General features: G+C 55.5%; 11 protein-coding genes across 11 annotated transcripts; 4 read left to right on the plus strand and 7 right to left on the minus strand.

The window, feature by feature from the left end:
* Positions 1-285: 285 nt before the first annotated feature.
* On the minus strand, positions 286-2,455 carry IWZ02DRAFT_127539 (amino acid permease-domain-containing protein). The gene is made up of 3 exons (XM_066761580.1): positions 2,169-2,455; positions 714-2,121; positions 286-649 (listed from the first exon to the last, which is right to left on the minus strand). The coding sequence occupies exons 1-3, from the start codon at positions 2,251-2,253 to the stop codon at positions 418-420; spliced, it is 1,725 nt and encodes a 574-aa protein (XP_066626055.1). The 5' UTR covers positions 2,254-2,455; the 3' UTR covers positions 286-417.
* A 1,457-nt stretch (positions 2,456-3,912) lies between these two features.
* Positions 3,913-5,423, minus strand: IWZ02DRAFT_127452 (uncharacterized protein). Its single transcript, XM_066761579.1, has one exon. The coding sequence runs from the start codon at positions 5,023-5,025 to the stop codon at positions 4,144-4,146; it is 882 nt and encodes a 293-aa protein (XP_066626056.1). The 5' UTR covers positions 5,026-5,423; the 3' UTR covers positions 3,913-4,143.
* Positions 5,424-6,270: 847 nt separating this feature from the next.
* Positions 6,271-6,894, plus strand: IWZ02DRAFT_364891 (uncharacterized protein; the record flags this gene model as incomplete). The annotated part of the gene is made up of 1 exon (XM_066764350.1): positions 6,271-6,894. A coding segment is annotated over one exon (624 nt), but the record flags the coding sequence as incomplete, so codon positions are not given.
* A 783-nt stretch (positions 6,895-7,677) lies between these two features.
* IWZ02DRAFT_127267 (actin cortical patch SUR7/pH-response regulator pali) lies at positions 7,678-8,986 on the plus strand. Its single transcript, XM_066761575.1, has one exon. The coding sequence runs from the start codon at positions 7,925-7,927 to the stop codon at positions 8,867-8,869; it is 945 nt and encodes a 314-aa protein (XP_066626058.1). The 5' UTR covers positions 7,678-7,924; the 3' UTR covers positions 8,870-8,986.
* A 1,137-nt stretch (positions 8,987-10,123) lies between these two features.
* On the minus strand, positions 10,124-10,859 carry IWZ02DRAFT_487368 (uncharacterized protein; the record flags this gene model as incomplete). Its single annotated transcript, XM_066769358.1, has 3 exons — positions 10,124-10,575; positions 10,640-10,673; positions 10,722-10,859. The coding sequence occupies 3 exons, from the start codon at positions 10,857-10,859 to the stop codon at positions 10,124-10,126; spliced, it is 624 nt and encodes a 207-aa protein (XP_066626059.1).
* A 579-nt stretch (positions 10,860-11,438) lies between these two features.
* IWZ02DRAFT_511278 (uncharacterized protein) lies at positions 11,439-12,852 on the minus strand (the record flags this gene model as incomplete). Its single annotated transcript, XM_066770528.1, has 3 exons — positions 12,335-12,852; positions 12,193-12,284; positions 11,439-12,156 (listed from the first exon to the last, which is right to left on the minus strand). The coding sequence occupies exons 1-3, from the start codon at positions 12,440-12,442 to the stop codon at positions 11,439-11,441; spliced, it is 918 nt and encodes a 305-aa protein (XP_066626060.1). The 5' UTR covers positions 12,443-12,852.
* A 719-nt stretch (positions 12,853-13,571) lies between these two features.
* On the minus strand, positions 13,572-15,116 carry IWZ02DRAFT_127284 (3-beta hydroxysteroid dehydrogenase/isomerase family-domain-containing protein). Its single transcript, XM_066761576.1, has 2 exons — positions 14,453-15,116; positions 13,572-14,396 (listed from the first exon to the last, which is right to left on the minus strand). Exons 1-2 carry the CDS (start codon positions 14,921-14,923, stop codon positions 13,722-13,724), a joined length of 1,146 nt encoding a protein of 381 aa, XP_066626061.1. The 5' UTR covers positions 14,924-15,116; the 3' UTR covers positions 13,572-13,721.
* Positions 15,117-15,237: 121 nt separating this feature from the next.
* Positions 15,238-16,244, plus strand: IWZ02DRAFT_429917 (uncharacterized protein; the record flags this gene model as incomplete). Its single annotated transcript, XM_066766020.1, has 2 exons — positions 15,238-15,453; positions 15,705-16,244. The coding sequence occupies 2 exons, from the start codon at positions 15,238-15,240 to the stop codon at positions 16,242-16,244; spliced, it is 756 nt and encodes a 251-aa protein (XP_066626062.1).
* A 957-nt stretch (positions 16,245-17,201) lies between these two features.
* On the minus strand, positions 17,202-19,360 carry IWZ02DRAFT_127258 (uncharacterized protein). The gene is made up of 2 exons (XM_066761574.1): positions 18,561-19,360; positions 17,202-18,510 (listed from the first exon to the last, which is right to left on the minus strand). The coding sequence occupies exons 1-2, from the start codon at positions 19,039-19,041 to the stop codon at positions 17,426-17,428; spliced, it is 1,566 nt and encodes a 521-aa protein (XP_066626063.1). The 5' UTR covers positions 19,042-19,360; the 3' UTR covers positions 17,202-17,425.
* Positions 19,361-19,510: 150 nt separating this feature from the next.
* IWZ02DRAFT_441842 (proteasome stabiliser-domain-containing protein) lies at positions 19,511-25,845 on the plus strand. Its single transcript, XM_066766935.1, has 5 exons — positions 19,511-19,781; positions 19,907-19,950; positions 20,008-23,280; positions 23,339-23,540; positions 23,591-25,845. Exons 1-5 carry the CDS (start codon positions 19,623-19,625, stop codon positions 25,553-25,555), a joined length of 5,643 nt encoding a protein of 1,880 aa, XP_066626064.1. The 5' UTR covers positions 19,511-19,622; the 3' UTR covers positions 25,556-25,845.
* On the minus strand, positions 25,846-27,808 carry IWZ02DRAFT_441848 (C-3 sterol dehydrogenase/C-4 decarboxylase family protein). Its single transcript, XM_066766936.1, has 3 exons — positions 27,216-27,808; positions 26,468-27,109; positions 25,846-26,387 (listed from the first exon to the last, which is right to left on the minus strand). Exons 1-3 carry the CDS (start codon positions 27,693-27,695, stop codon positions 26,214-26,216), a joined length of 1,296 nt encoding a protein of 431 aa, XP_066626065.1. The 5' UTR covers positions 27,696-27,808; the 3' UTR covers positions 25,846-26,213.
* Positions 27,809-27,844: the final 36 nt, after the last annotated feature.

Here is a 27,844-nt window from a genome sequence, read left to right on the forward strand (position 1 = left end):
CCGCGCACTCCAAGGAAGACGACTTCAGAAGCCTCAAATCAAATGCCGCATACGGCCTTCATGCAAACACATGCGCCCTACTGCTGCTTCTTATAACCAAACCTTGCGGAAGGGACATGAATCATTTGGCAGCATCCTGACCTCAATCAATTAAGGCACGCTCAGGAGTAACGCAACCGTTTCGAATTCACGAATTCACGAGGACCATCACGAGCGGATTGGCTACAACAAGAGGTCAGTGGTGGTGGATGATTCAGCGAATACTAGACCTATACAGGCAAACGATGCCCCTGGTCCGCAACCAGGATGCCGGCACGTCACATCATGTCCAACCTCTCAGCTTCCACGACACACTTCGACCTTTTGAATCTTAAAAAAAAAAAAGAAAAAAAAAGAAATTGGTATCCTTCCAAAAACTTATCCCAAAACGCCCGCGTCGACCGCCTTCGGGGGCGAGGCATTGTCACGAAGACTGCCCGAGGGAGTTGCATCCTTTCCCTCTAAAACTTCCGCGTCCCGGCCGAGCATCATGTGCTGGATGTTGACCTTCGGGCCCTTGAACCACTTTCTCGCCGAGATGATCCACCAGACAAGGGCAACGAGCATAGTACCGCCCCAGACGACAACGGTCCAATTCATTCCATCAACGCTATGCCAACGTTAGTCGAGCCGGATGGATTAATCGGGGAAAAAAAAAAAAAAAATTTACTCACGTAAGGTTGGCGCCCCTTGTTGCTGGGAGGCAGAGAATCGGAATCATCATAGCCACAAACCCCGACGCAACGGCGCCAATGGGGATGCTCAGGCGGCCCAGGTTCCACGGACCAGGCCTGAAGTTGCCTCTGGTGAAGAAGACGCGGATAAAAATCGGCGTCGTGAAGGCGAAGAAGGCCGCCAACCCGCCGATGCTGAAGATGGCGTCGATTGCTACCTGTCCGGCAAAGATAAGCAAAAGCATGAGGCAGCCCAGCATACAGTTGAACCACACGGCGTTGACAGGCGTGCGCGTGTGCTTGTTGACTCTTGACCAGAAGGTCGACCCGGGAATACAGCCGTCACGGGCATATGCAAATGTGACTCGAGAAGCGGCAATCATACAGCCCTGGCCCATGGAGAAGCCGGCGATGACAGTCAGAGCCAGTACGGCGATGGCAATCTTCTCAGGTACACACTGGATCAAGTAGGCGGCAAACGGCTGCCCAAGATCCGAATCCATGGCCGCGGAAACGTCGACGACGGTATACGCAACAACAAGCTGCAAGACCCATCCAAAGATTCCACCAACCGAGGAGGTCATGACGATGGCCCGCGGTGACGCCATGTTGGCATTGGAGCACTCCTCGGCCAAGTGGAATGGGGAGTCGTAACCGGACATGGTCCAAATAACGGCGACAAAGCTGGCCAGCACTCGCAGTCCAGCCGGATAGTCCATGCCTTCGTAAATATCTCCCCAAACCTGACTTGACTTGCCGTAGCGCGACAAGCCCCGTGACTCTCGGTCCGTGCCGGCCAGGATCATGATGATGACTGCAAAAAGAGCGAACACATTGAAGATGGATCCAAATGAGTTGAGCCGCGCCAGCCACCTTGTGGGCATGCTGGACATGAAGCTGTGTATGATCATGAGGCACACGGCGAGCAGGAACGTCTGGTATTCCGTCGGCGTGTAGTCCGGATTGTTGATCGACGCGGCCGCGAGCATCATGGCAGAAGCTCCGTAGTCGACAGACGGCGCGGCCGTAATCTGGGTGAGCCAGTTGGACCATCCAGTCACCCACGCGGCGAGGGGACCCCATCCGGGAGGAGCGAGGACAGCAGCAGCGTAGTAGAGGCCGCCACTGGTAGGCATCGAAGAGCAAAGCTCGGCCATGCTGAAAGCCACCGACTGGATTCCAATCATGGCAATCAGCCAACCCCAGGTCATGCCAGCGGTACCTGCGTAGCTCATACCATAGTAAAGAGTACTGGCGAAGCTGGGAAGGAGACCTAGGACCGCAAAAGAGACGCAAAACGTCGTGAACAAGCTGAACTCCCGCTTGAATTCAGACTTGTATCCGAGGGCGGCTAGTATCTCTTCATCTTGATCAAACTCGTGGTTCGGGTCGAACGGAATATGGCCGGCTAGCAAAAAGTCGGTTTAAGATTCTTCAATGGACAATGCTGCTCACCTGGCAGAATTGAAGTCACGGGCTCATCAGCAACGGTTCGCTTGTGGTAGGATCCCGATGTGATGCTGTGATTCCGTTCGACCATATTCAAAGCAAGTGCTTTTCATTTGCTGGGAGATTTGAGGACGCGACCAAGAAAGCGACGGACGACTGGGCACGAGGCTGCGGCTGCTGCTGCTGCTGCTGCTAATAGTAGTGTAGCTGCTACTGCACGGCGGGGGAGGAATAGTATGCAGACTCAGAACCTTCAGTGAGTATGCCTCTGAGTAGCTAGACTATATGAGGTTTACGGTGTACGAGGACGCCTCATGGAGCCGATGATAGGAACAACGGCGACCAGACCAGAATAGGCATCTGTAACCTACAAGGAAAGGAGTGCAGCGGCCATGTGGGATCCAATCATGGCCCAATGACAGGCGTAAATTACCGTCAAATGACCAGGACGTCTGTCTCCAACGAGCTGCGTCGACTGCCCGGCCTCCACGCCTTATCATCGACGAGATAGCGAGTAGCAGCTGCGACCTGCGGCAGAGGAGCCTATCTCTGCGCCGCGAACCCCTCCAAAACCTCCAGAAAAGCGGAAAGCCTCCGTTCGATTAAGAGAAACACACCTTCGCGCTTGCGAATCTCGGTGCAACGGCGCAGGAATGATCCCGCTCTCCTGAATGAAGCGGACAACAACCGCCGGGCCGAAAACAAAAAATCCAGGTTTCGGAGAGATGCTTAGGTTGTCATTCGCCGTGGCTGGGCGTCCGCCAGATTCGTCCACATACCAAGATGTCGAGGTAGCGTTCGCAAAGGCACCCCCCCCCCCGCTGCACATCGGCTTGCCGATGACCCATGTCTTGGTTCCTCGCTCGCTCGCTGCTGCTTGCCGTGTACTCGCATGCGCTCATGGCGGCGTGGGGTAAGATGATGGCGCGAGTACATGCTGCGTCGGGTCGGTCCATGCGACACAGAGTCCCTGAGGCTTAAATGAAGTGCGCCTTGAGCGCGGCAGCAATCCGATGAAGGGCGTCGGTTGCATCATGATGCCTGTTGCCGATTGCTCGACAAGGTCTTGTCATTGGGTTGGGCAGTGGTAAAGGCGGAGGTCCGCCCGCTCTGGCGCACTGCAGGGCAGCAGACAGAAGATGATAACCGAGATGGCCACACGCGGGGTGCAGCGGGTGCAGCAGCCAGATCTTTGTCTTGCTACGTAATGAAGTTGGTTTGGTGGTCCCCGCCTTCGAGCGTTGACGTCAAGCATCACCACTACCTGGCCCGACCACCATTCTGTGTCTGCCAACCTGGCTTTGGCAGTTTGTACACACAGGGCCCCGCACCATGGACGACCTCGCCGAATCGCGCAAAGATAGAATTTTGGGACTTGATTTCAAACTATCTCTCATCTTTCTGGTCTAGACGCGCCTGTCCATCAACTACTGCTGCCTTGGTAGCGAAGCGGAACACCATCTTCCAATTTCTTCCTTTCTGCCTGCCACTGAGTCTGAATACAGACATTAGATATTAGAACTATTGCTCTCACAAAATCTTGAAAAAGCATCCTTCAAATAGCCCCATCTAGGTGGCTTGTTCTTCTCCTCCTCCTTCCCACTCGGCACGGCTGACCCCGCTCGCCAGGTCCTGGTGGGGTGGGGAGTAGCTGTATCTAGAGAGAGCCAACCCCCGCCCCGGCTGGCCCGTCTCGCCTTTCCTTCGCTAGTCTCGCTCGGTGGACGAGGCTTTCTGAAAAGATCCAAAGTCTAGTTAAATTCCAACGCCTTTGCAGCTGCGCTCGCCAAATGGAGCGCCAGCTTTGGACATGCGGAGAAGAAAGGGTGACAAATTCTGAGATTTCGGCGCCTTGCCTGCCAACGGTCGGCTCTATCCACGACGCCAATGGTACCGAGATAGTGCCCATTCGCCCAAGTCGTGATTCAGCGAGCGGCAGTCGTGTCGTTTGATTTGACAGGACCGTAGGAACGGGTGGCGCTCATAAAGGCGGCTCAGCCCAAGGAGCCACTTCGCTGATGTTAGGGCGAGGCTGAGCAGACCGCACAGCTCCAGAGGTCAAGCCACCGGTTCTGGAGCGCATGGCCTCGCTTCCAGTTCCGCTGTCCTGTCGCGTGGAAGACAGTTTGCCGGGTCTAGGGCTTAATTCCTCAACCGATGGTGTTTCAAGAGCAAAGTCGATGGTCGATGTGGTCGATGTGGTCGACTTGCTTCTTTTCGAGTCTTCGGTGGCGGTCGATAACCGGCTGCTGGAAAAGGAGCGGGCAGTCGATTGTCTGTCGGTCGAGGTGCCCGGTCTCGTCTTGACAGCCTCGGGCAGGCCGTCCCACTTGGTATTGACCTTGGGGACGCCCTCGGGCATTTTCTGGTGGGACATGGACGCAATGGAAATGGAGCCCTTTGCTTCAGCCCGCCTCTGCTCCTGTCTGGCAAAATGGTCCAGGGCGTTGGCAGAGGGCTCCTTGACGGCCAAGAAGCCCAAAAGTGAGATGGCTCGCATCTTGCTTTTTTTGGGCTTCTTGTCGGCGGTGACGCTGTCCGAGCGTCGCTGTGCAAAAGTGTCTGCGCTAGTCGGTTGATTTGTTTTCCTCGGGGTGGTGGCTGAGCTGCTGGGCCAGGCTGGTCCGCCGGCCAGACCAGACTCTAGCGAAATTGCTGCAGAGACTTGTCGTCGGGTTGGATCCGCGCGTCTTTCGTTTCGTGGGAAAGCAGGTTGCTCGTCTAACGCTACTTTGGAAACAGGTTCTATGGAATCGGTGCCATCTTGCGGGATGTGGTTGCGGTATGTCAGCCTGGGAATTCGCACCGCATCCCTCGATGTTGGTTTGTCGTTAGCCGCGGAAGAGTCCGTTTGGCGAGCCATGGTCCTAAAGGGATGCGGGTTGTTGTAGGTTTGATGCGTGTGTGGTCCGGATTGAAGTGTGCATAGAGGTTGGCTGGGAGTGGGAGACGGTAAGAAATAGAGACAAAATGAGAATGCGCAGGTGGCCAGGCGTGTGGCTAGAGTGGGCGTTTGAGATGTCGGATTGGTTGATCCTGAACGTCGTGGTAATACAGCTCGAATCACGCCTGGAGAAAAAAGCTCCTTGGTGAAGAGTGTATCGCAAAATGGCGAGCAGTGATTCGTCCAGACAAAATGGTGTGGAAGCGTAAAGAGAGTTGGGCAGACCCGACAAGTTGGGCCGGCTACGACGAAAGTTGGTTGAAAGGAGCGAAATGGAGCTGGAAAGGACAGTGGAGAAAAAGCACCAAGCAATGAGAACAGAAGAGAGTCAGGTGCCCGGGACCATAAATAGTAGGAGCAGACGGGAAGAACGGGACGCTGCTAGCTATGTGAATAAGTAAGAAAATAAAATACATTGGGACGGCTAAGACAAATGTAGACGCAGCACTATCCCAAAGGGAATCAGAGGGAATCTCGGTCGTCATGGCGCGTGGACGCCGTTTGCCATGTCTTGCAGCGCAGAGCGAGCGAGTGAGTGAGTGAGTGAGTGGCCTGAAGACCATCAGCCCTGTGCAAATTCGCAGGAAGGAAGAAGAGCGTCGTAAGCGGCTGGACTGCCGGGGGCTGAGGGGCGCCCGACGAGGAGAAGCTAGATGAAGTGGTGAGAGAGCTGGCGGATCGGATCAGTCAGTCAAGGTCCCAGGGTACGTGAAGATGCAGCCCGTTTGGCGCGTTCCAGGCGAACGAAAGGTGTTGACCTCAGCTGCCGCCGGACATTCCTCTCTAGATTCCACGTGCTGCTGTCGCTGCTCCACCATCCAGATCCACGGCTCTCTTCTCACCCCTCACCCCTCCCTCAGGCACTCCGCGACATCGACCACGGGCCTCCGATCGAGAGAGCCCCACACCCTTGGTTTGCTCGGGCCTTCCTCTCTCGTGGCCCTTGCTTTCCAAACTGCGTCGCGCCTCCACTGCGCTTGTCCCCAGCTTCTCCTCCCCTCCATTCTTCTCACGATGCCGCCGGCCCTCGACTTTGCGTCGCCAGACAAGGTCAGGAATGACTCAACTGTGTCACCTCTCCAGATTCCGCCTGCCCACCACCCGCCTGAACACACCAACCCTCCCGATACTCCGGCCGCAACCACCAGCAATCATGTCCCGGACTCTCCCCCACGTCCGCCAGTATCCCCTATAACACCAGTTGCCACAATCGCTCAGCTGGCCCCTACTGATCAAGCCGATCGCGTCATTCCTCCCCCGGCCGTCGATTTCATGCCGCAGCCCCCGTCCAAGCCAATCGACGAGACCGAAAATACCGACGCCATCGCACTGCGCTCCGCAATCGCTCTGCTTCAGATCCAACGCGACAAGAGCAAAAAAGACATCCAGACCCTCCAAAAGATCAAACATGCTGCTGTCGCTGAGCCCGAGGCCTTCGTAGAGGAACTCAAGTCTGGCCGCCTGAAGCCAAAACGCGAAAGCAATGACGTCCTGGGCCCGACTCTCGGCGGATTGGATTCCATCCTGAACAGCGACCAGGACGATAGCGACGACGAGGCTCGCTCGCCAACTTCGGGCCCGCCGCCACCCAAGTTTGGTCCTGTGCCGGAAATGCAAAATGTCTTCCGTTGTCCCCCAATTAACTGGGACAAGTACCATGTCGTCGGGGAATCTCTGGACAAACTGCACCTTGAGCAGCGCCAACGTCCAGGCTACGCTCCTCCTGGACAGATACGCGCTCCAATTCACCACATTGCCGCGCCGTATTCGCCCTTTGCGGACCGAATCGGCCAGCAAAACGCACCCATGTCTCAAACCCGGAGAGGCTCGAAGAAGCCTGGTTGAATCTGCAGCGTCAAGAGAAGAGCTAGGTCTTGGATGATATATGATTTATGAGAACATTAGTCTGCGCTTGGGACCAACGCTTCACCACAAGCCTCGCCCTGCCACCACTTCAGGCATACTATTGAGGAAGCGTTGTACCTCCCCTGCCTCAAGGCTGGGAGAGGCTGAATCCCCAAGACTCTCCGTGTGGTCGCATAGACGACAACAGCACGAGAGAAGGGGCCCAGTGCACATCATCATCAGTCCTTGGGGGCATGGAAAAGTCCTAGGCGAAGATGACGTACGCCTTGTACGTTCAGGAATAGAAGCAACGAAAGAAGACTTTAGATCATGACTAAAGTGCTCAAGGAGTGCCATCATCGCAGTCGCTAGTTGTTGTGCATTGCTCGTATATTGCCTCGATTGGTTGGCTGGAATGCTGTCATGACGCATCTTCTTCGTGCCACTCCAGTCCCTGCGTCCTGATCGGCGCCACCACATTCGATGGACGCGAATCTGCCAATCCCTCGCGACGAGGAAATGGCCTGTGGCGGCCGACGCGACGACGGGTATGGGCCTGTGGCTAGCTGTGCCGGTGCGACACGATACCCCCCAAGTCACAGGACTTCGCTTCTCCTAACCAGCCGTCCTGTGCACCCGTAACTATGTCCCTGCTTGGACTTAGCGCACAGGCCTTTTGAGGCTTTGAGGTCGTTTTGTTGCAAGTTTTTGGTCCTGCATTGGGCTCGGGGTCGCAGGCACCTGCAGCATTGGCCTGTCGAAGATGAAGCAGCCACGCCTACATAGAGGCCCCAAGACCCCCAAGTCATGCTAGAGCCCTTAATCGCCTCGTCCAGTCAAGTCTTGCATTTCCAAGTCGTCGTGCCTCTACCATTTCCATGTCGGAGGCCTGTAATACCTCTAATGATCCAACAACCATCCTCTTGAGCTTATTTTCCATCCCATTAAAAGCCGACCGCCTTCCACCGCGACCATGGTGAGATTTCACGCAATTGTCTATGCCACCTGCTCCTTTATAGCATTAGTCCTCACCTTCGTGGCCATGTTCGCCGGGCGCCACGCGGGCAAGGGCGAGCAATACCACATCCTGACGCTCAACACCTCACGCATAGGGGCCAACGTCTATCAAAACTTTGCCGACGCCAACGACGACCCGGACAATCCACTGGCGCTGCTCTTCAACAACCTCACGCAGCCTCTGACGGGCGGCATCAACTCGGGGCTCAACTCTGCCATCGGGTCGCTAGCCAAAGACCTGCACATCCAAGACTTTTACTCGGCGCACATGTTCACAGGCTGCAACGGGACATACACACCGCAGCCGGTGCCGGACTCGGACGTGGCGGCCTCGCAGATCCACAAAGACGTGGCGGGATGCAGCAAGCCGTCGGCGTCGTTCGCCTTCAACCCGGTCCAGCAGATCGAGGACTCGATGAAGCAGACGCAGGTCGGCGACGCGCTGACGCAAATCAACTTCCCGGCCAACCTGTCGGACGAGCTGGCGGCCATGCGCAGCGCCTGGCACGCGCTCGTCGCCTTCTTCATCCTCGCCGTCATCTTCAACTTCCTGTCCCTCTTCGCCACGTGGACCGGCGTCGTCTTCGTCGGCCGCCGCGTCGCCCTGCTCAACGCCGCCCTCGCCGGCCTCAACCTGCTTGGCGTCGGCACCGGCACCGTCATCGCGACGGCCGTCGGTTACCTGGGCGCCAAAGTCATCAACGATGCCGGCAATGGCGTTGGGCTCGAGGGCCATGCCGGGCACAAGTTTATGGCCCTGGCGTGGACGGCGACTGTCTTTGTCGGCATCGTGTTTGTCGGCTGGACGGTCGACTGGTTCCTCGTGCGCCGCCGCGAGAAGCGTGAGGCCAAGGAGGAAAGCCCCCTGGTGTCTCAGGAAAAACCCGCCGAGTACTCCTAGCGTCGAGTGGGTGCCGTTCAATGTATCGGAAAGAAAAAAAAAAAAAAAAAAAAAAGGTCGGGGATGTTTGGACAATATTATCGTTTTGCAATCGACTAGCCCATGCTGTCTGTTGGGGGGGGGGGGGGAACCGGCTTCCCTACATCATCTCCGCAATCGCACCCGTTTTGGATTCTTGGCTTTAATTTTTAATTCTTCATCGTGGGGACGCTGCCGTTTGACGTAGCGTTTGGCCGATTTGCCAGTTGGCACAAGAGGGCAAATAGAGAAAGCTTCATGCATGTACGGATTTGACGACGCAACGGACTGTCTATTCAAAGGTTTCAACGTGGGGTGCAAGTGCTGCTGGGATGTTTTGAGCTGGGTGGCAACTTGGAGGAACTTCTGGTTGCGCTTGTTCGCATGCAGAGAGCCATTTTCAAAGAAGAAGAATTGACCTGGGCCGATGAGGATGTCTTTGGTGTGCGCTTTCATGTGAGGACGGAAGAGACAGGTAATGAATACTGACCATGGACGACGTAGGAGATCAAACTTCACAGATGATAAAATCCATATTCGAGACACAATCTTCCCAAAGATTCAATGATACCGTGGAAAAGTAAAAAGCAAAACCGGATCCAGTCTTGGTGGTGATCAAAGCTGTCGGTCCAAATCAATGTCATTGCCAGCTACATAAAAGATGCTGCCTGCTTCCATATTCCCAAATCAAAAGATGCGCCGCCTGCCATGCAATGCCGCCGCGTCTATTTATGCCGCCAAAATGTAATGCCTAGTGCTGTGCCTGTCCTGCCATGTGGTATACCCGTGCCTGTTGCTGCTTGCCGGGTTAAATGGGGGTATAATATATGAAACGCCTGCACATTAGATTTGTGATGCCGTGCTCGTTCCGTGCCATACCCGCCGTCATCCATTCCGTACCTGGTCCAGCCGATTTGAAGCAAACCAGAATGCTTCCTTTCCTTCATCCTACCCTGTGAATAGATGTGTTCATGGCTGGTGCTGCCTTGTAGGGTATTCGCTTCCCATCCGCCTCGTCCTTGTTTGGTCTATCCTCCTCTGTTTGGAATATTTCTTGTTTGACCCGGACCGGAACGGACCATGAAAAGATCTTAGGTCCGTCTTTGTGCCTGCATCTTCAACCCATGATTGTGTCCTCCCCTTCGGCCTCTAGGCATCGTAAACACCATGTGTCTCCTTCTTCTCCACGCTCCACGCAGCATGCCCGGCATATTTTTCTGCCGCCACATCCAGTCCCTATGCCGTGAGGTCTTGCATCTTCCTCGACGGCACTTGGCTCTGCTCCGTCACCGCACCTGCTGCCAACGCACTGCCGCAAACAAATGAAGCATGTCCGCGCCCCACAGGCCTCGCATCCCATGTATCCTTCCAAGTCCTTCTTGGTATGAGGGCTGCGGTGGCAGCAATGGCAAGGGTTGAGATCTGGAGTCGAGGGGGCGCTTGTACCTTTTGCCGCAGGCTCGTTGACGCTGGTCCTGCAGTTTTGATGGACGCTCTGTAGCGGCGGCCGCGGACGAAGATGTTGGGCCTGGACATGAAGGCGTGGGTGCGGAACAGCTCGTTTGCGAGGGCGCTGCTGTTGTGGCTGTTGCTGGGCAAGGTGGTTGTAGTTGTGTAGAGATGCTGTGGCGGGGGCCTCGGCGTATTTTTCGTCGAGCAGTGAGGCGAGTTTGAGGTTTTTGGAAGGTCTGAGAACGTGTTAGATGTTTGAATTCGGGAGCGTCTTCAAGAAGCCAGACGGTGTCGAAGCACAAGGCGAGTTGACGGTTCTAAGGGCAGGGGCGAGCTAGGGACGATAGGTGTGGATCAGGGTCCAACCAGGCCAAGGTGATACGAACAGAAAGTTTGCCGTATAGACGTCGTCGGTTGCTGTCCTCTTTCTCTTTCCGAGGTATTCGTGCGAGTCCGTTTGCCTCGTCCCCGGGGTGTAGGTTGGATCCACCGATTCGAAGAGCTCCTCTGTTATGTACATGGCGGCGATGGGAGGTGCCAATTGAAACGAGGAGAGCGGAGGTTCAATTGGGGATCGAGCGGAGCTGCCAAAGCACCCTATAAGCGTTGGAGGGTGTAGCAGGAAAGAGGAGGTTGGAGAGCCGCGGAGTGGGCGTTGTGGAGGTGGAAGTGGACTGCAGATGACCGTGTATGCGAAACGGAGGGCCCGAGCGTCTGCTGTGAGTCTTTCGAGTCGAGACCTGCTTCTGCTGCCCCTCTTTCACACTCTTCTCTCTTGCAATTGCCTTCAGCTTCGCTTCTTTGCAGATTGTGAACAAGATACACTCTTCGCCAACAATGTGGTTGACGTGCTGATTGATTGTTTACTTGCCCAAGTTCCATGCCTCTGCACCATCTGTTTTTCCTTTTTGGGACGCCTCCGCGGATCTCGATCATCCCACTCAACCACGGAATGGCGGTGCGGCGTCGTACCAAGCAAAAAAGAATAGTGAGGCGTGGTCGATTTTCATACAACTAATGCTGTTTACTACTTGCTGGTAGGAGTACACCGAATCCGATTGCGTAGGCAACGATGTGAAGCCTTCCAACTTCCAACGACTTAGTCGAAGAAGACGGCCTCTGGCTTATGCACGCAGATCTTCCCTGTCGACTTGCTGCGCAACACGATTCTTGGGTCGCCCTTACTGCCTTTGACCTGCTTACCCTCCACTTCTTTTTCCTCGTCCACAATTTCCACAACTTCGCCCTCGACGTATCCTGGCAAAGCTTTCCAGTGGACGTGCTGTCCCTCCTTCGGCAGACGGTCCTTGGAGCCTTGTTTAGCTGGTGGTTCAGCTTTGTCGTGCTTGGATCCAACCGTGTGGCCGTTTTTAGCGTCTTGTCCGTCCTTGAAGCCACTCGGGGAGCCATTATGCTCGCCTTCCCTTGCATTGGTTTTCGGCTTCTTATTGGGCGACGACTCGGACTTGCGAGGTCGGCCACGCTTTTGACCCCTTGATTTGTTTTTCTCCCCGTCGGACTGGGATCCTTCTCCGTCCTCAGTGGCAGACCCATTCTCTTGCTCAGCGTCGTCGTCATTGGTATCAGACTCTTCCTCCGACGTACTACCTTCCTGTTGGCCCTTTTCTTGGGCCTTGTCGCTTGCTTTCTTCCTGCTCTTCTTGGCCTTGTCTGAGTTGCCAACGAACTGCTTCCCCTGCTTCCCTCCCTCCACCTTCGCCTTTTCCGTCTCTTCCTTCTTCCCTTCACTCATATTCTCCCAAGCCTTTTTGGGCAAGTATCTTTTCTCGGTACCGTCTGACTGCTTCGCGTGACCGCTGCCCTCTTTGGTCTGTCATTCCTCGTCTGTCCACTCGGACAGGTTCTTTTGCGATTGGTCTTGCTCATCTTTCGAAGTGGTGTAGTCGCCACCGCGCTTCTTGTACTCGGAAGCCATCATTTGCGCCTGTCTAGCGCGTGAGCTCAATGCACCCAATCTCAAGTGGGGATACAAACCTTGCGTGCAGACCACTGACCCGGCGCCCCGCCTTTGTCGCCTTCCTTGATCTCCTCCTTGACCTGCTCCCTCAACTCGGGGTCTGTGTATTTGTCTTGCGACGGCATTCTGCGAATCGGCTTGCTAATGAATCCTAGAAAGGGCAATGGTCTGGAGAGTCAATTTGGAAGTGCGCAAATGGGACGAACACTTCTCAATGAAACGCGGAAGATGTGTATGAATATGCAACAGATCGAAGCCAGTCGACACTTGTCAGCAAATCCACCGCCGTTCCCACCACATTTATACAAAGCGCAAAGCCTACCAGGACCAGCGTCATCAACTACATTAGCAAACAGCTCAGAACAACTTACGCTGTCTGGCGCGCCGCCGCGGCCGCGTAAGACAGTCATGCCGTCATAGACGACGAGCCTACCGATCCCACAACTCACCACACCTTGCCCCGCTCGCGACAAAGTCACTGCCTCTTCACCATCTGCCCATCTCTAGCTAGGCATCTCGCTCTTCCTCCGCGCTAGCAGTCGGTCCCTCGACTAACGACGGGACGTACCTGCCTTAGACTCGGCCCATGACGCACTCGCTCGCTTACTCGCTCCAGAGTACCTACCACCCATGTTTGGATTCCAGACACCATGATCCCACCTTCTCAAGCCATGAAAATTGAAACAGCTACATCCAAACGATACCAGCATTCACGCCTTGCCAGACCCCACACACTCGGCCATTTTTTAACCAATGACCTCATTCAGTTCATCCATGAACCGCGCAGCAGCAGCGCGGGCCGACCGATTTCGGATTCCGGCCCGATCGATAAGGCACCTGACGAGTCAATTCGGACCTGACCGGACCTGACCTCCCTGGCCCTTGCGGCGGCGGCGGCGGCGGCGGCGGCGGCGGACTCCAGCTGCGAGCCGAAACGCGGGGCGGGGGCTAGGCTGGTTTGGGGTTAGCTCTGGTTGGGATTCTCCTGGAGTAGCCTTGCGGGGAATTGGATGGATCCGTCGTTGATGGAGTTTGGTGGAGGGATTGTAACGGTTTTTGTTTGCGGATTGCCGTCAGGTGTGGAGAGTTGTGGGAGAAAGTCATGGACGACGTTTTTCCAGGGAATGGATCAGTGGACTGGATGCTTTGAGGAGTTTGAGAGGGTCAGCTTTAGATAGCTTTGCACTGTGATGAGGACGTAGTTCAAAAATACGGGGTACTGCCTCCTGGCACTGCCACATTACGTCCTACGCGGTCGATTTCTGAGAGCCGACAGAGGAGCGCTGCTTCCAGAGCGGTTCTTCCTCTACAAGGTTTCATTACGTAGTTTTTTACATGAAGGCCGAAAGATTCACGAATAAAAGTAGCCCACCACGACAACCGTTTCTCCCCAAGGCTTCCATCCTAGCCAGCCTTTTGCGGCGGTGCCGTGCCCGCCTTGACCCAAGCCCATTCGGGGCCCTCGCGGTCGAGCACCTCGCTGACGCCCTTCTTGATGCCCTCGCCCAACGGGACGACGGGGCGGTATCCCAGTCTGCGCTTGGCCTTGTCAATGTTGTAGTACCTCCTGACGGTGCTGTAAAAGACCTGGTCACGGCTCAAGCTGGGCTTCTTGCCAAAGACCCAGAATATCGACTCGAGCAGCGAGCCGACGGGCAGCATGACGTCCTTGGGCAGCACCCAGACCTTGCTCAGAGGCAGCGGCGGGCCGGCCTGGCGCCAGACGGCGCGGGCAAAGTCCCAAAAGGGGACGGGCTGGTCGTTTGTCACGAAGAAGGGCTCGCCGTCGACGCGCTCCGTGTCGAGCGGCACCGTGGGGTGCAGCGCCGACGTCTGGAGCAGCGCCGCCGCCGCGAGTAGGTGCGCGTGCGCCACGTTGCCGGCGTACGTGAAGTCGAACAGGTTGGTGTTGTCGCCGAGCTGAAACTTGTGTTGCTTGCGGAAGTAGGCGCCGAGCATTGCTGGCAGCATTTGTACGTCGCCTTCGCCGAAAATGCCAGCTGGCCGGATGCTGCATGTGAGGAAGCGCGGGTATAATTCTGTGCGGTTGGCTCGGAGTACGGATTGTTCGCCCCAGACCTGAATGCGTCAGTCGACTGGCTGGTAGTGGAGGGGCCGAGAAGCAAGAGGCGCACCTTGGTAGATGTGTAGTAGCTCGGTTGGTCGTCGCCTGCAATCACTGGGTACGACTCGTCGGCATTGACGAGCTCAGTGGCATTGTCAAAGATGACGCTTGCGCTGCTCGTGTAGACAAACGCCTTGACACCGCTCTCCTGCGAAGCGCGCAGCAAGTTCCTGGTGCCGTCTACGTTGACCCTGTACATGACCTCGTGCGGAATGCCGTGGGCCACGGGGCTGGCCGTGTGGATAACGACATCTGGCTTCAGCCTCTCGAAGAGCGACTTGATTGACTCCTGGCTGGTAATGTCGGCATCGTGGTACGAGACCTTGGGCGACGGGTTGCGGTTCTTGGTGGTGCGCAAGTCAAGGACGGAAACACGGCTCTCTGGGAATCGTTCGACGAGTAGGTTTACAATGTGATGGCCGAGGAAGCCGCAGCCCCCGACGACAACGACGTGTCCGAGGGTTTTTGGCGTGGTCGACATGTTGAATCTGGGGGTTTTGGAGATGAAATGGCTGGCGGAGCAGGCATGGCGTCAGGCGTAGCGCGAGTCGAGCTTGGACCCTGGACGGCATCACCGCCCTTTGTCGCACGCATATCAGCAAACGGTCGGGCAGTTCGTGATTTATGTAAGTTGAAACTCAAGGCTATCAATCTCCCGGCACATCTATCAATCTTTGTAAAGAAAACAGCCCAAAAGAAGAACAAACGGTCCGGCCACATGTGCGGTGAGAGCTGCCTGCAACCGGAGCCTGGCAGTGTTTAAAGACGCGCGCGTATTGCATCTGCCCAGAAGACATGGTCGTCGATGCGTGTGTCACGACTTTGAAAAATCATGACGAGGGCTGGGGATACACAGGGCTGGTCGAGTCAGACCAAGGAAGGTCGCGACTTTTCCCGACAACACAGAGGGCACATCCGGCGGATTGTCGCGAGGCCGTCCCACGTCACGAAGGCAGAGAAATTCCGGTCACTCGACCGCTCGAACCACCAGCTCCTGAGCGCTTGGGTTGGGTTCGTTTGGGTTCGTTTGGGTTCGGAAGGGAGAGAGAGGGCCCAGGCTGTGTGTGCTTCCTTGTGTGCTGCTGCTGCTGTCTTGCTGACGGTGGGGTGATCCGGTTTCCCTTTTTTGCCACCCCAGCCCTGCCCTGCGGCTCCATGGCCCAGTTTTGCTTGGCCGGTATTGGCGTCATGGATGAGATTTCTCTTCATGTGCATCCCGGGAATTGTTTGATATAAAGCTGGCGGGCGTGTGTGCTCTGTAGAGACATGACCCACAGATTCAATCAACCATTGAGACAACCACCTACCGCAATACCAACTGGCCAACCCCCACGCCCTGGTCATCTGCCTACTTCGACCTACATTACCTGCATACCTACCTTACCTACCTATATCAATCTACCTGCTTGGAGATTGCCACACCCAAACAGACACCTCACTCAAACAACACTTCAAACGAACATCAAAAACAAACCAACTCCAAAATGCCAGCACCAATCAGCGGCATTATCTGCACCTGCTTCGACCCAACCTACGACGAGCTGGGCTGCTCCAAGTGCATCGAGCGCGCCCTGAGCGCCATCGAGCACCCCAACGACGATCAGTCGCTGCCCTCGACGCCCGCCGCCACCGATCTCGAGCCCGCTGCTGCTCCAAAGACCACCACCACCACCACCACTACCACCACCACCACCAAGCCCGCCGTCATCAAGGGCGTCTTTTGCACCTGCTTGAACAGCGAGTACGACGAGATTGGCTGCGATGCCTGCGCCGAGCGCGCCTTCAGGGCCATGGGTCACTAGACGACACGCACCCATCCACCTTTTTGAGATCAGAGCCGGAACGTTGGAAGTGAAGGACCTCTCTTCTTTTCTTTTCCTTTTCTTGTTGGCATGAAAAACGGATGGACTATAGGCGCTTCCGGTTCTTGGGACCAACTCTACGATGACATGGGCGGCGTTTATGTCTTTCTGTCTTTCTGTTCTTCTGGTTTTTTTTTTTTCCTTTTTTTTCCTTTTTTTCTTTTTTGCCTACGGAAATCACACACCTCTCTTCCTTCTTTCCTCGAAACGCATGCATGCAAGGCAGTTTCAGGCTTCGAATCAGCATTCGAAAGTGCTCCGCTCCAGGAAGGGCAGTAATATCATTATCTCTTGCATCCGCCACATCTGCACACTTCTTTAAAGGACCTGTGTCGCCACCCTGTTTTTTCATTTTTCATCTCCCCTCTACACCATCTCTCCAATCTTTGCGGACCATCTGTGTTAGCTGGCCCGTCAACACTACTCGGACTTTTTCCTCGCCCATCCCCACTCTTCTGAGGCTACTGCATGTACGACCCTGCTCGAATTCTCTGTTGTACTACTATACATGCCGTACTGTAATGCAGCTGAATCCATTCCACTCCATGAGCAATTCTGAATACACTAGCATGCGTACTTTCCACGTGCACTTGTCAAAACGCCTTTCCCCGTGCATTCACCAGCAGTCGATCCGCAAGAAGCCAAATGCGGATAGTGCTAAGAGGGGCAGGTAGCAGTGCTAGAGTAGACGCGCATGGGACCATAATCACCCGCATACGAGGCAGGTAGCGAGGCGTGGAGAGATGTGGGGTGACAGATGCGGAGTTGTGGGGGTGAAGATTTCTCTTGCTTTTGGTAAACGAGATGTAAGGCAGGAGGATCAGTTGGAGCTATTTGTAGCTGGCCGAGACCAAGTGCTAGCGTGGGTACCTCAAGGCTCCCAGCTGGCTCCGCAGGGCAGTATCCGTCTATTAGTACTAGCAACCGCTCTCATTCATCCTTTCCCCCCGAAGAGGCAAATTGCAAAATAGTGCCGCCCGTACCTGTCCAGGTATGCACTGTTGCAAATCCCGTCTACTCCTCCAAAGTCTCCCGTGATCCGTAGAACGCCAATGATGCCACTGAAATGGAAAAGAACCTCTGCCTGCCAGCGCCATTCCGAGTGCTTCGACGCAAATGCTCTATCCCTCGACGTACTCGACCATTACGGTCCCGTTCTTTAGACCAGCTTCCTCAATACTCTGGTCGAGGAGATCAATGAGGTTTTTACCCATGAAACTCAGTTCGAACTCGGCACCCTCCTTGCCCTCGAATCCCTTGAGAGGCGAAGCCTTGAGCCATTCATAGATTCGGCGCACTGGATCCGTAACGGCAAAGCGGCGGATGTCGCGGCCATTCGAGTGGCGGAACTGAATGCGAGTGGTCGTCTTGGGGTCGCTGGTCGTCGGCTCAGCATGCGGGTTGTTTGACGATATCTGAGCGAAGACCGAATCAGAGTTGGAGGCGGTGGCTGGATCCTGCATCTCGACATCTTCCGCCCTGCCCTTTCCTTTGCCCTCGAGGGCCTTGGTGAGCTCGTCAGGATCTTCAGCCCGTGGAGCATCGCCTTCGTTTGTCAGACTGTTCTGAAGAGCCATTTCCAACATCTCGTCCTCCGTCATGCGGTGGACATCCTTGTTTTTCTTCTCGGGCTTGCGCTGAGCGACAGGGTTACGAGCGTTCGCATCGAGACTGTAACGGTCCAAGAATTCGTGCAGTTGCATCAGGAACTCCATCGGTTTGGGCACAGGCGGACCAGAGGCGCAGACTTTGACCTGTTCGCCGGTCCGGGGATCCACAATGGCAATGTGCGGATACGCGTCTTGATTGTCGCGTTCGTGGAAGTAGTAATTGATGTAACTTTGGCCACTGTTATCGTCCTTGTTGTACTGGAGGAATATGAAGTTTTCCTTCACCGTGTCTTTGATTTGGTCGTTCTTCCAGATATCGCGGTTCAGAACCTGGCAATCGAAAATCGCCGGATCTTGCACATTGACGAGAAGCCACTTTTGTTCGGCCTTGCCTTCGTCGCGGGCCTCATCCCACCCGAGCGGTGACATGATCTCGAAAGGCGGTCTGTAGAGCTCGGCGAGGAGGTTGGACTTTGAAGAAGCCTCGGACGCACCGCCGGTTGAAGAAGCGAGGTTCCGGCGGCGGGCGGAGGGATCGCCTTCACCCTCATCCCAGACGGACGCCGTGTTCCGCTGGTTAAAGATGCCTGGCCGTGCTAAACAGTGTCAGATCCGAGCTGCCCTTTATTCAGAGGCATCGACTTACTTGCTCCGCCTCTTCTCCTACCCATCTGTGACATGACGGCAGCATGCATGCCGTCCTCATCGTCGTAGCCTGCGCCGGGACCGACCAATGTCTCGGTTGTGCGTGCCATCGGGGCGCGTACGCCACCACTGGGATCATTGGCGCCGTCGCCATACATCTCCTCTTGAAGCCTGCGCGCCATGGCCTCATCGTCTTCTACGTTGTGGCCGGGCAGACCAACGCTTGGACGGGATTCGGTGGCAATGGCTTCATCCTCGTCCAGATCATCGTCGTCGTCGGAATCGATGCGAATGGGCTCATTGGCTTGGCCACTGGCAGACGTTGCCGGCTGAGTGGCGGGTCCGCCGACGTCCAGGTTGGGGCTATCGAAGAAAAGTTGGATCGCTTGCTCCAGATTGCCATCGGTAAGATGGAGATACTGCGTAGCTCGTTGGGGATCAGCACCGGTGATGCTCGTGAAGTTCGCAATATTATCATCCATGTCGGCGTTTGAGAGCCTGGCAACAGGCTTAGACAACAGGCGCCAAAGGGTTGGTGTCGTGATTCACAGATAAGATCTGGAACGGGCGCAAAGAAGGCCAAGGTGTGGACGCGCCCGGGGCGTGGAGAGCGAACGGCCAAGACTTGACGAGTGCAAGGCAGGCGGTTGTGGTGGCTTGCGGCGTGGCAGGCGACGTCCGAGGTGAGCAGGTGGAACGAGAGGTACTGTTGTAGACCGGCGCAGCAGTGAGTGTTGACTGGAGCTTGAAGAGGATGCCGGGCGGTTGGAGCAGCAGCGTCATCGCTGCCACGGCGGGCGGTCAGGCAGGTAAAGTAAAGTAAGGTAAGGTAAGGTAGATCGTCGGGCCGTTGGCGGACTGCGCAGGCGGCGCTGGTGATTGGCTGCACTGCCGTCTGCGCTCTGGGTAGGTGAGTAATCCCAGTACACGCTCGACGCTCGACGCTCGACGCTCGACCTCAACCTCAACCTCCCATCCCCAGGCATTCTCGAGACTGAGATCTGCTTGTCTCTATGGCAAGAGATCAGACTTGCTCCCCCTGTCGACTCTCCTTCGCGTCATCATGGCCTCTACCGAGGTTCGCGAGCTTGAGCTCATCGGCAAGGTCGAGTTGCGCATAGCGCTGGCCGACTCGGACGCCAAACTGGAGTCTCTCCTCAACACCTACTTGTCTCCGCTTTTACTCAAGCTAGCATCTGAGCATCCCAGCGTGCGGCAAAAGGTATGCCCTCGTTCCCGTGCCTTGATTCCACCATCCCGGTGCTTCTTGTCGTGTCTTCCTGCTTGGTCGCGAAGCAATCACGCCTCACGTGCAATGTCGCCGCTAATACACCGCTTTGCTTGCAGGTCATAGCCGTCTGCCAGCACATAAATACTCGCGTGAGACCACAGTGAGTGGTTCTTCCAGAGATAGATTCTTGGGTCCCTGAATGACTCGTCCTTTTCAGGGAGATTAAATTACCTGTCGCTGCCCTGTTGAAGCAATTCAAAGAGCACGCCGAAGTCCCGTTGATTCGCCATTTTGACCTCTTGTACATTCAACGAGGTCTAGCGCGTCAACCCCTCAATGATAAGCTTGACCTCTTGCCGGTGCTGATCACCGGCATTGCCGCCGACACAGCCAAGGCAGCTCAACATGGATCGCAACTCTTCAACCTACTGCTGCGTCTTCTGGCGCATTTCCGTCTACCACCACGAGGTAGCAAAGACGATGACCAACTGAGGGAAAGGCTTGGTGTCAGCGATGAAGATGCCAAGTTTCTGGCATTTTGGTTTGGCAAGCTGATTCTTTTTTCTGTGGTCCGGGCAGGACCTTCCGCAACGGGATCCTCTAGTACCTGTCCTGGCGTCTCCTCCGATGAATATCAGTTTCTGTCCCTCCAAGGGAGCCCAGACGTCTGGGACCCATCTGCCGAAGGAGGCATGAATCTTGCAGAGGCCAAAGTTATGGCTTCAAAATTTCTCGCTAGTGGCTTGTTCACCGGCGAGGAGAGGTTCTTCCCCGCCGTTTATGCGTCAGCAGACTCTAACCCGCGAATTTCTGACATTGGTGATGATATGCTAAAGAGGACCCTTCCTAAAACAGATCTGGAAGACCCCCAAATCATTCGCCAGTTCTATCACGTTTACTTTGGAAGCCAGTCCCCTGGCGGCCCGCAACCTGCAAGACCGGCTTTGAGAATCAAAATCCTGTCCTACCTCGCCAAATCCGTCCAAGCAACGACATTCACGGACAACGTCTGCCGACTTGTCGAAGAGGGACTAACTTTTGAATCAGGGGGAGACGGAGCAGCCTCTTCCCAAGCCCCCGCTGGAGCTCGCGGTAGGGAGGTCTTCAAGTTGAGATCTGCAATTTTCACGTTTGTCAGTTTTCTGGCGCGTCGTGGATCACCAGCCGATCTACGCGTTGTGGGACCTACGCTTGTGCATCGACTAAAATCCTTTGTCGAGGATCAGGGATGGCCAAAATCAAATCCAGGCGAAGACATCGCTTTGCGCGGAGTCGTGTTTGAGGTAATTGGCCTTCTTGCGAAGGCTGCACCTGAACAGACCATTCTGGAGCCCAATCTGAGCTTGCTCCGGTGGCTGTTTAGATCCCTGAGCGAAGACAACTCTGGAAGGGATACTGCAGTCAGCATAGACGAATGTCTTTCCAGTGTTCTAGGTGCACTGTCATCCTTCAACAATGCCGAGATCCAGGGCAGCCTGCGAGAACTACTTCTCGAACAAATGGGAGAGGATGCGAACAAAGATGATGATCAGTCAAAGCCCCGCCGCAGCACCCGTTACGCTGCAGTGCGCTTCGCCAACAGATGCTTGCCGTATAACGATGTTGTGGCTCGATGGATTGACATTTTGGCCATCAGCGGTCCGTCCTCCGAAGGGCAGGAAGTTCGAGAAGAGGGCAATCGTGGTCTCGACCCGCACTGGTCACGCCTTTTGTACTCCTCATTAGACCGACCGAACGACGAATTTTCTTTCCCGGACTTTGAGAGGCTGTCAAGATATCTGCTCTCTCTCCCAACCGGTTCACCATCAAGCGCTAGGACACGTCCACGTCAACAAGTCCTGCAGTTCAAGCAGCTCTATGCGCATGCGTACGCATCCTCATTCTCGTACCTCAGGCGCATCTGCTTGAACGAAGCCCTCAGGGCCCAGGATTATGATCTCCCAGTAGACGCCGATTGGGCTAGGAAGCTAGACATTGCTGTTTCAACAGACATGCGCGCAAGAGATGCAGTCAAATCCTACCTAATCAGGGCTACCGAGGAGCAAGGTCAAATTCTGCATTCTGTCCTGGCGCTCATGTGTAGTGGCTTTGAAGGCCTCATATGGGAAGGGGGCGTTGGACTTGGCGAATGTGGCGAGAAGTTCGTCGAGCTCTGTTCTTTAAGTCATGATGACTTGCTGGACATGTCCGGGACTGCACCGGCATTCAGGTCGCTCGAGCCTTGTATTCTGTCCAATCACGAGCCGACTCGAACTGTAGCTGCGCATGCATACGGCATCCTCGCAACTCACAGTGCTGTCACGGCATCGGATGCCGAAGAATCGCTCAATTTCTTACTCGAGAAAGTTGCACTATGGCGGGAATCGGTGGGCAGTCAAGTCAACCAAGCCGCCGGTGCCCTAGTTGCGGTGGCATACTACTGCAGCAGACTTGTTGCAAGACGGCGTCGCGGGTCTGCTTCTCAGGAAAAGTTGGTCACGCTCTCTGCGAACCTCATCGATATTCTGAAAGAATCCACCGACAAGACCTTGAGGGAGTCGACATACCTCGCTCTCAGTCAGCTGGCTTTGTTCTATGTCATCAAGCCTGAGAAAATTCCTGACTTTGTGGTGGCCAAGGCCAACTACACCTCCATCGTGGACGAAGTGATGAAGAGCGCCAAGGCCGGAAGTGAGAGAGCAATACTGGTTCTAGGACATTTCAGCATGGTGCCCGATGAGAAGGCGGGGGATCCAAATCTGAAGTACATCGAGGATCAAATTTTCGAACTGCATGAAGTTCGTCAAGCAGAGGCTCAATTTGCTATTGGCGAGGCTGTGAGCTGCTTGGCCGCCAGCTGGGACTCTGCTGTGCTGGCACCGAAAATGGACATCGACGCTTCATTTCCGGGAGGCCCCTCAAGACTCAAAACTCTGCCTCGAATCCTGGACCAAGTACTGGCGAATTGTCGCAAAACCAAGCCTGCGCTCAAGAAGGCATCTGTCATATGGCTTTTGTGTTTGGTTGAATTTTGCGGACATCTCTCCCAAGTTCAGACTCGTCTGGGTGATTGCCAAAACGCATTCAAGATTTGTCTGTCTGATCGCGACGAGGTCGTTCAAGAAGCGGCCTCTCGCGGACTTGGCTTGGTCTACGAGAAAGGAGATCGTTCACTCAAAGACGACCTGGTCCGCGACCTCGTCGGCAGCTTCTCCGACAACAAGCCAAATTTCTCTGGGAACGTTTCTGATGACACTCAGCTTTTCGAGCCTGGAGCTTTGCCGACGGGTGACGGCAGCGTCACGACATACAAAGACATTCTCAATCTTGCTTCCGAAGTCGGCGATCCAAGTCTGGTGTACCGATTCATGTCCCTAGCTTCCAACAACGCCATCTGGTCGAGTCGTGCCGCGTTCGGTCGGTTTGGTCTCAGTACTGTGCTAAGCGACTCCAGCGTGGATGGGTATTTGGCGGCAAATCCAAAGCTCTACCCGAAGCTCTACAGATATCGGTAAGCGCTCTATTGAGACGTGATGACGTAGATGGTGATGGAGAGCTGACTATATCAGATTCGACCCGAATACCAATGTCCAACGCTCTATGAAAGACATTTGGGATGCACTTGTCAAGGACTCCAATTCCACATTGAACCAACATTTTGACGCCATCATTCAGGATTTGTTGCAAAACATTCTAGGAAGGGAATGGCGTGCTCGGGAAGCTTCGTGCGCTGCGATTGCTGATCTCATTCAAGGCAGAGAAATCGAAAAGGTGAAAATGTCCCCTCGAAAGTACCAACCCTGCTGACTGATTCGACTTAGTATGAGCAATATCTCGGCGATATTTGGACTGCATGTTTCAAAGTCCTCGATGATATCAAAGATTCAGTCCGGAAAGCTGCGGCTGGTCTTGCTCGTGTCTTGGTTGGCATCTTAACCCGCAGCCTGGAATCAGGCGACGGTTCGTCCAAAAAGGCCAACAAACTGCTAGCTCATGTCCTGCCTTTTCTGCTATCCAATTCCGGTATTGGATCGAGTGTGAAGGAGGCCCAAGCCTTTGCCATGCACACTTTACTGGAGATCATAAAGAAGAGCAGCGCGAAGATTCTGAATCAGTACGTTCCGGAGCTCGTGGAGCGCCTCATCTCCTTCCTCAGCGACACGGAACATGAATCGATCAATATGCTGCACATGAAGGCAAAGGAATACGGGCTTACAGAGCAACAAATTGACGACGCACGCCTTGGGGGTATCAGGAAATCCCCAGTCATGGAGGCCATCGAATCTTGCATTGATCACCTCGACCCCGAATCTATGGAGGCTCTGAAACCGCGGCTCGAGAGCGCCATCAAGACCGCCATGAGTCTTCCCTCGAAAGTCGGCGCCAGCCGAGTACTTGTTTCCTTAACGACTCGTCGAAGCTTCCTATTCAGACCTTACGCGGACCACTTCCTGAAGCTTCTTGAAAAGTTCATTCACGACCGCAATAAGACCGTATCCGCTGCGTATGCCGCCGCCGCGGGATACCTCGCTCGCCTGGCCTCGGACAAAGCACTGATGTCTCTGATCGCCTTCACTAAGCGCATGTACTTTGAGTCAGACAGCGAACGACACCGCATTGAAGCTGGGGACGTCATTATAGCCTTCTCCAAGCATGCGTCCGACAAGTTCACCTTGTTTTCCACAGAGTTGCTTCCTTTCATCTTTGTCGCGAAACATGACACAGCCGCCCCCGTGGCCGAAGTCTTTACTCGTGCCTGGGACGACAATGTGGGTGGTTCCATGGCTGTTCAACTTTACGTCAAAAACATTGTGGAGTTGGCTCAGAAATACTTGGATTCACAGCAGTGGGCGCTGAAGCACGCGGCAGCTAAGGCCATAGCCGCGGCCGCCGACGCGCTTGCCAGCTCGCTGGACGATATGACGCGCGCAAACGCAGAGATAGTGTGGCCAGCGCTGGTCAAGGCCGTGGATGGCAAGAGCTGGGAGGGCAAAGAAGAGGTGTTGAATGCGTTTGCGCACTTTGTAGAGCGCAGCGGGCAGTTGTGGAGGCCCGAACAGCCGATCCGAGAGGAGATTGGAAGGATCATTGTGCGTGAGTCCAAGCGACAGAACAAGACGTACCGGCAGTACGCTTTTGAGTCGCTGGGCAGGGTTTCCAGGGCCCGGGACGACAGTGAGCGGAGCTGGATGGTGGCGGATATCATCGAGCCGGTAATCGACGAATACACTGGAACGAAGGACAGGGACGAGATGGACATTGACGAAGGAGATGAGCTGCGCAAAGATGAGAAAGTGTATGTTATCCCTCATACCCTGCCTCGACGACCGCCAAACACTGACCACGTCTACAGGCGCACCAAAACATGTGCCTCCGCCATATTCGCCCTCATCGCAAGCATCCATCCCCCCCACCTGCCAACCTCGGACGAACTGACCCCCGCAATCCTCCGCGCTCTATCCAACACGGCGCGCCTCAACAACCTCCACTCCCCATCCATCCACGTCGCCGTGTTCGAAAACCTGTGCCTGCTCTTCGAGATCTGCGGCACCGCCGACGTGGACAAAGCGGCGCTGCGCGACGTGCTGCAGAAGCTCTTGTTCGACCCGCGCTATGAGGGTCTCAGCGAGGCGCGGAGACTCAAGCGCGCCGAGGCCATTGTCAGCGCCGCCAAATGGCTGGGTGACGAGAGCGCCTGGGTCAAGGAGATGGTTGGGCGCGAGCTCGCCGGTGGATCCGAGAGGAGCGGAGATGTCAAGGCCGTTTTGGCGAAGGTGCTGGAGTAGCGGGAATGGGAGCGGCAACATGACGGTGTGGAGTCCTACTTGGGTTTGATGGTAGGTACGGTTTAATTTGTATCAATATGGGATCTTGGTCGCCAAGCCTTCGTTGCCGTGCGTTATCTCTGGGTCAACGGGAGGCAAACAGAGTAGAATGAATGAGTAATGGGGTGGTTGTTGTTGGGTCTGGAGGGCAAAAAGTCGAAACGACGACGACGGTAAATGGCAACACTGCAGTGTGTGCTCTATTTCAAATTCTCAATACGTACAAAATTTACAAGCTCCATCATACAGCTCACTACTCGAAATGGTATGCACTTTTTGTTGGAGTCGAGTTGAAAGGGAGGCGCCACGGTGGGCCATGAAGGGCGGCAGTGGCATCAACACCACAATATCCATCACCACCAGGCAGCCACATTAACGCCGCAGCGACGGAAGCCTCCGGACCAGCTGCCGCCTCTTAGAACAGCAGCAAGGGGCCTCAGGTAGCCAGCCTCATAGATGCTCTACGCCCCAGAAACTGCGAGTATACTAGCATCTCCACAATTGAACAACCCAGCTGGTGCCGCAGTATGACCTATGCGGAATGATTCTGCCGCCAGGTAGGACTGATCGACGAGTGATAAGGGGCTCGATATCTATGGGGTCGGCTCCGGAGGGTTCATCATCGCTGCAAGCCTTCCCGCAGGCAGACGTAGTAGGTTGCAGGCTCGTCTGCAGCCCCGAAGTATTTTGTCGTTTCTCCTGCGGGCTGGGTGGTGTCGCTGCCTTCACACGTCATGCTTATTTTTTTGGCCTCGCCATTTTCTTTTTGCTGCTGCATCCGCTGTTTGTAGTCCTGTTCCAGATACGTACGGGTCAACCATGCACGCAACGATAAACTTAGCTGAGCAAGGAGGAGCAAGAACCGCATCATACCTCAACAGCTCGCCGCACGCCTTCCTTCATGCCCACTCTCGGAACGTACCCCAGCACCTCCCTCGCCGCCTTACCGCTGGCGTACTTGGTGCCCAGGGCATCTCTCACGGCACCGGCACTCAGCGCGAATTCGGCCCCTGTCAGCGCGCTCACCGCGTCTGCGCTGAAGCCCATCGCCCGCGCCATCGTGGCCGGCACGCGTATCTCGGCGGGCGGCACGTGGCCGAGCTCAGCCCACACGGCGCGGCAAAAGTCGCGGAAGGGCAGCGGCGCGTCGTTGGTGATGAAGAAGGCGCGGCCGGCGGCAGAATGAGACGGAGGAGAAGGGGCCGATTCGGCGTCTCTGGAGGAGGCTTGGAGAAGGTTGCGGACGGCGAGGACGTGCGCGTCGGCGGCGTTGGTCACGTAGGTGAAGTCGTAGAGGTTTGTGCAGGGGCCCAGGGCGACGACTGAAAGGGGTATTGGGGGCACGAGGGATGGTAGGAAGGAGGATGGTGAGCGGGGAGGAGTGGAGGGAGCAAGAGCTGCGATGGGGGGCAGTAGGGAGGGGTCGCCGGGTCCGAAGATAACAGAAGGCCGGAGGACACAGGCGAGAAAGTCGTGTGGTGTCGCTGGACTCAGGACGAGTCGTTCAGCAGCGGCCTTGGATTGAATTAGCTACTACCCGTCACTTGATGTCGCATCAGTGGCGGCGCGAATCGAAGGGTTGGGATCGGGGAGAAAGATCGGAAAAGAGGAAATGGAATACTTTTGATTGTCCGTAGAAGAGCTCAGCCCTCCCCGTTTGCACGCTCTCGTCCACATTGCAGTAGTCGGTGTCGAGATCGTCTCCAACGACCGTCAAGCTGCTCGTGTACACAAACGCCCTGACAGACTCGACGTCTCTGGCCGCATCGAGAACGTTGCGCGTGCCGCCCACGTTTACATCGAAAACCTCGGTCTTGACTGCCTTGCTCTTGCTGTACCGCTTTGAACCGCCCGGTACAATACCAGCGGAGTGGACGATGACGGTTGGCGCTGTCTTGCGCACAGCCTCTCTGACCGCTGCGGCATCGCGAACGTCGACTCGGACGAAGTTGAGCTCTCTGTTGGCTGCTGCGCCTTGTTTCGGTGGCCGAATGTCTAGGATCGTGTAGTCGTACTGCGGATGTGCCTTTAGAAACGCATCGACAATGGCGGAGCCTAGAAAGCCACAGCCGCCGGTGATGACGACGTGCTCGTGTGGCATGGAGGGTCTGAAGATCTCAGACAGCTTAAGGGAAAGGAGTGGCGGAAGATGGTTTTCACGTGAGGATGGAACAGATCGGCTCGAGGTTGTGGATGAAACGTGTTGGCCAGGGTCTTGCAGCTGGCGAGGACCCGAGCAGGCACCTCGTT

This window comes from Phyllosticta citriasiana (genome assembly GCF_038021145.1).
Source record: "Phyllosticta citriasiana strain CBS 120426 chromosome Unknown IWZ02scaffold_2, whole genome shotgun sequence".
Taxonomy (NCBI): Eukaryota; Fungi; Ascomycota; class Dothideomycetes; order Botryosphaeriales; family Phyllostictaceae; genus Phyllosticta; species Phyllosticta citriasiana.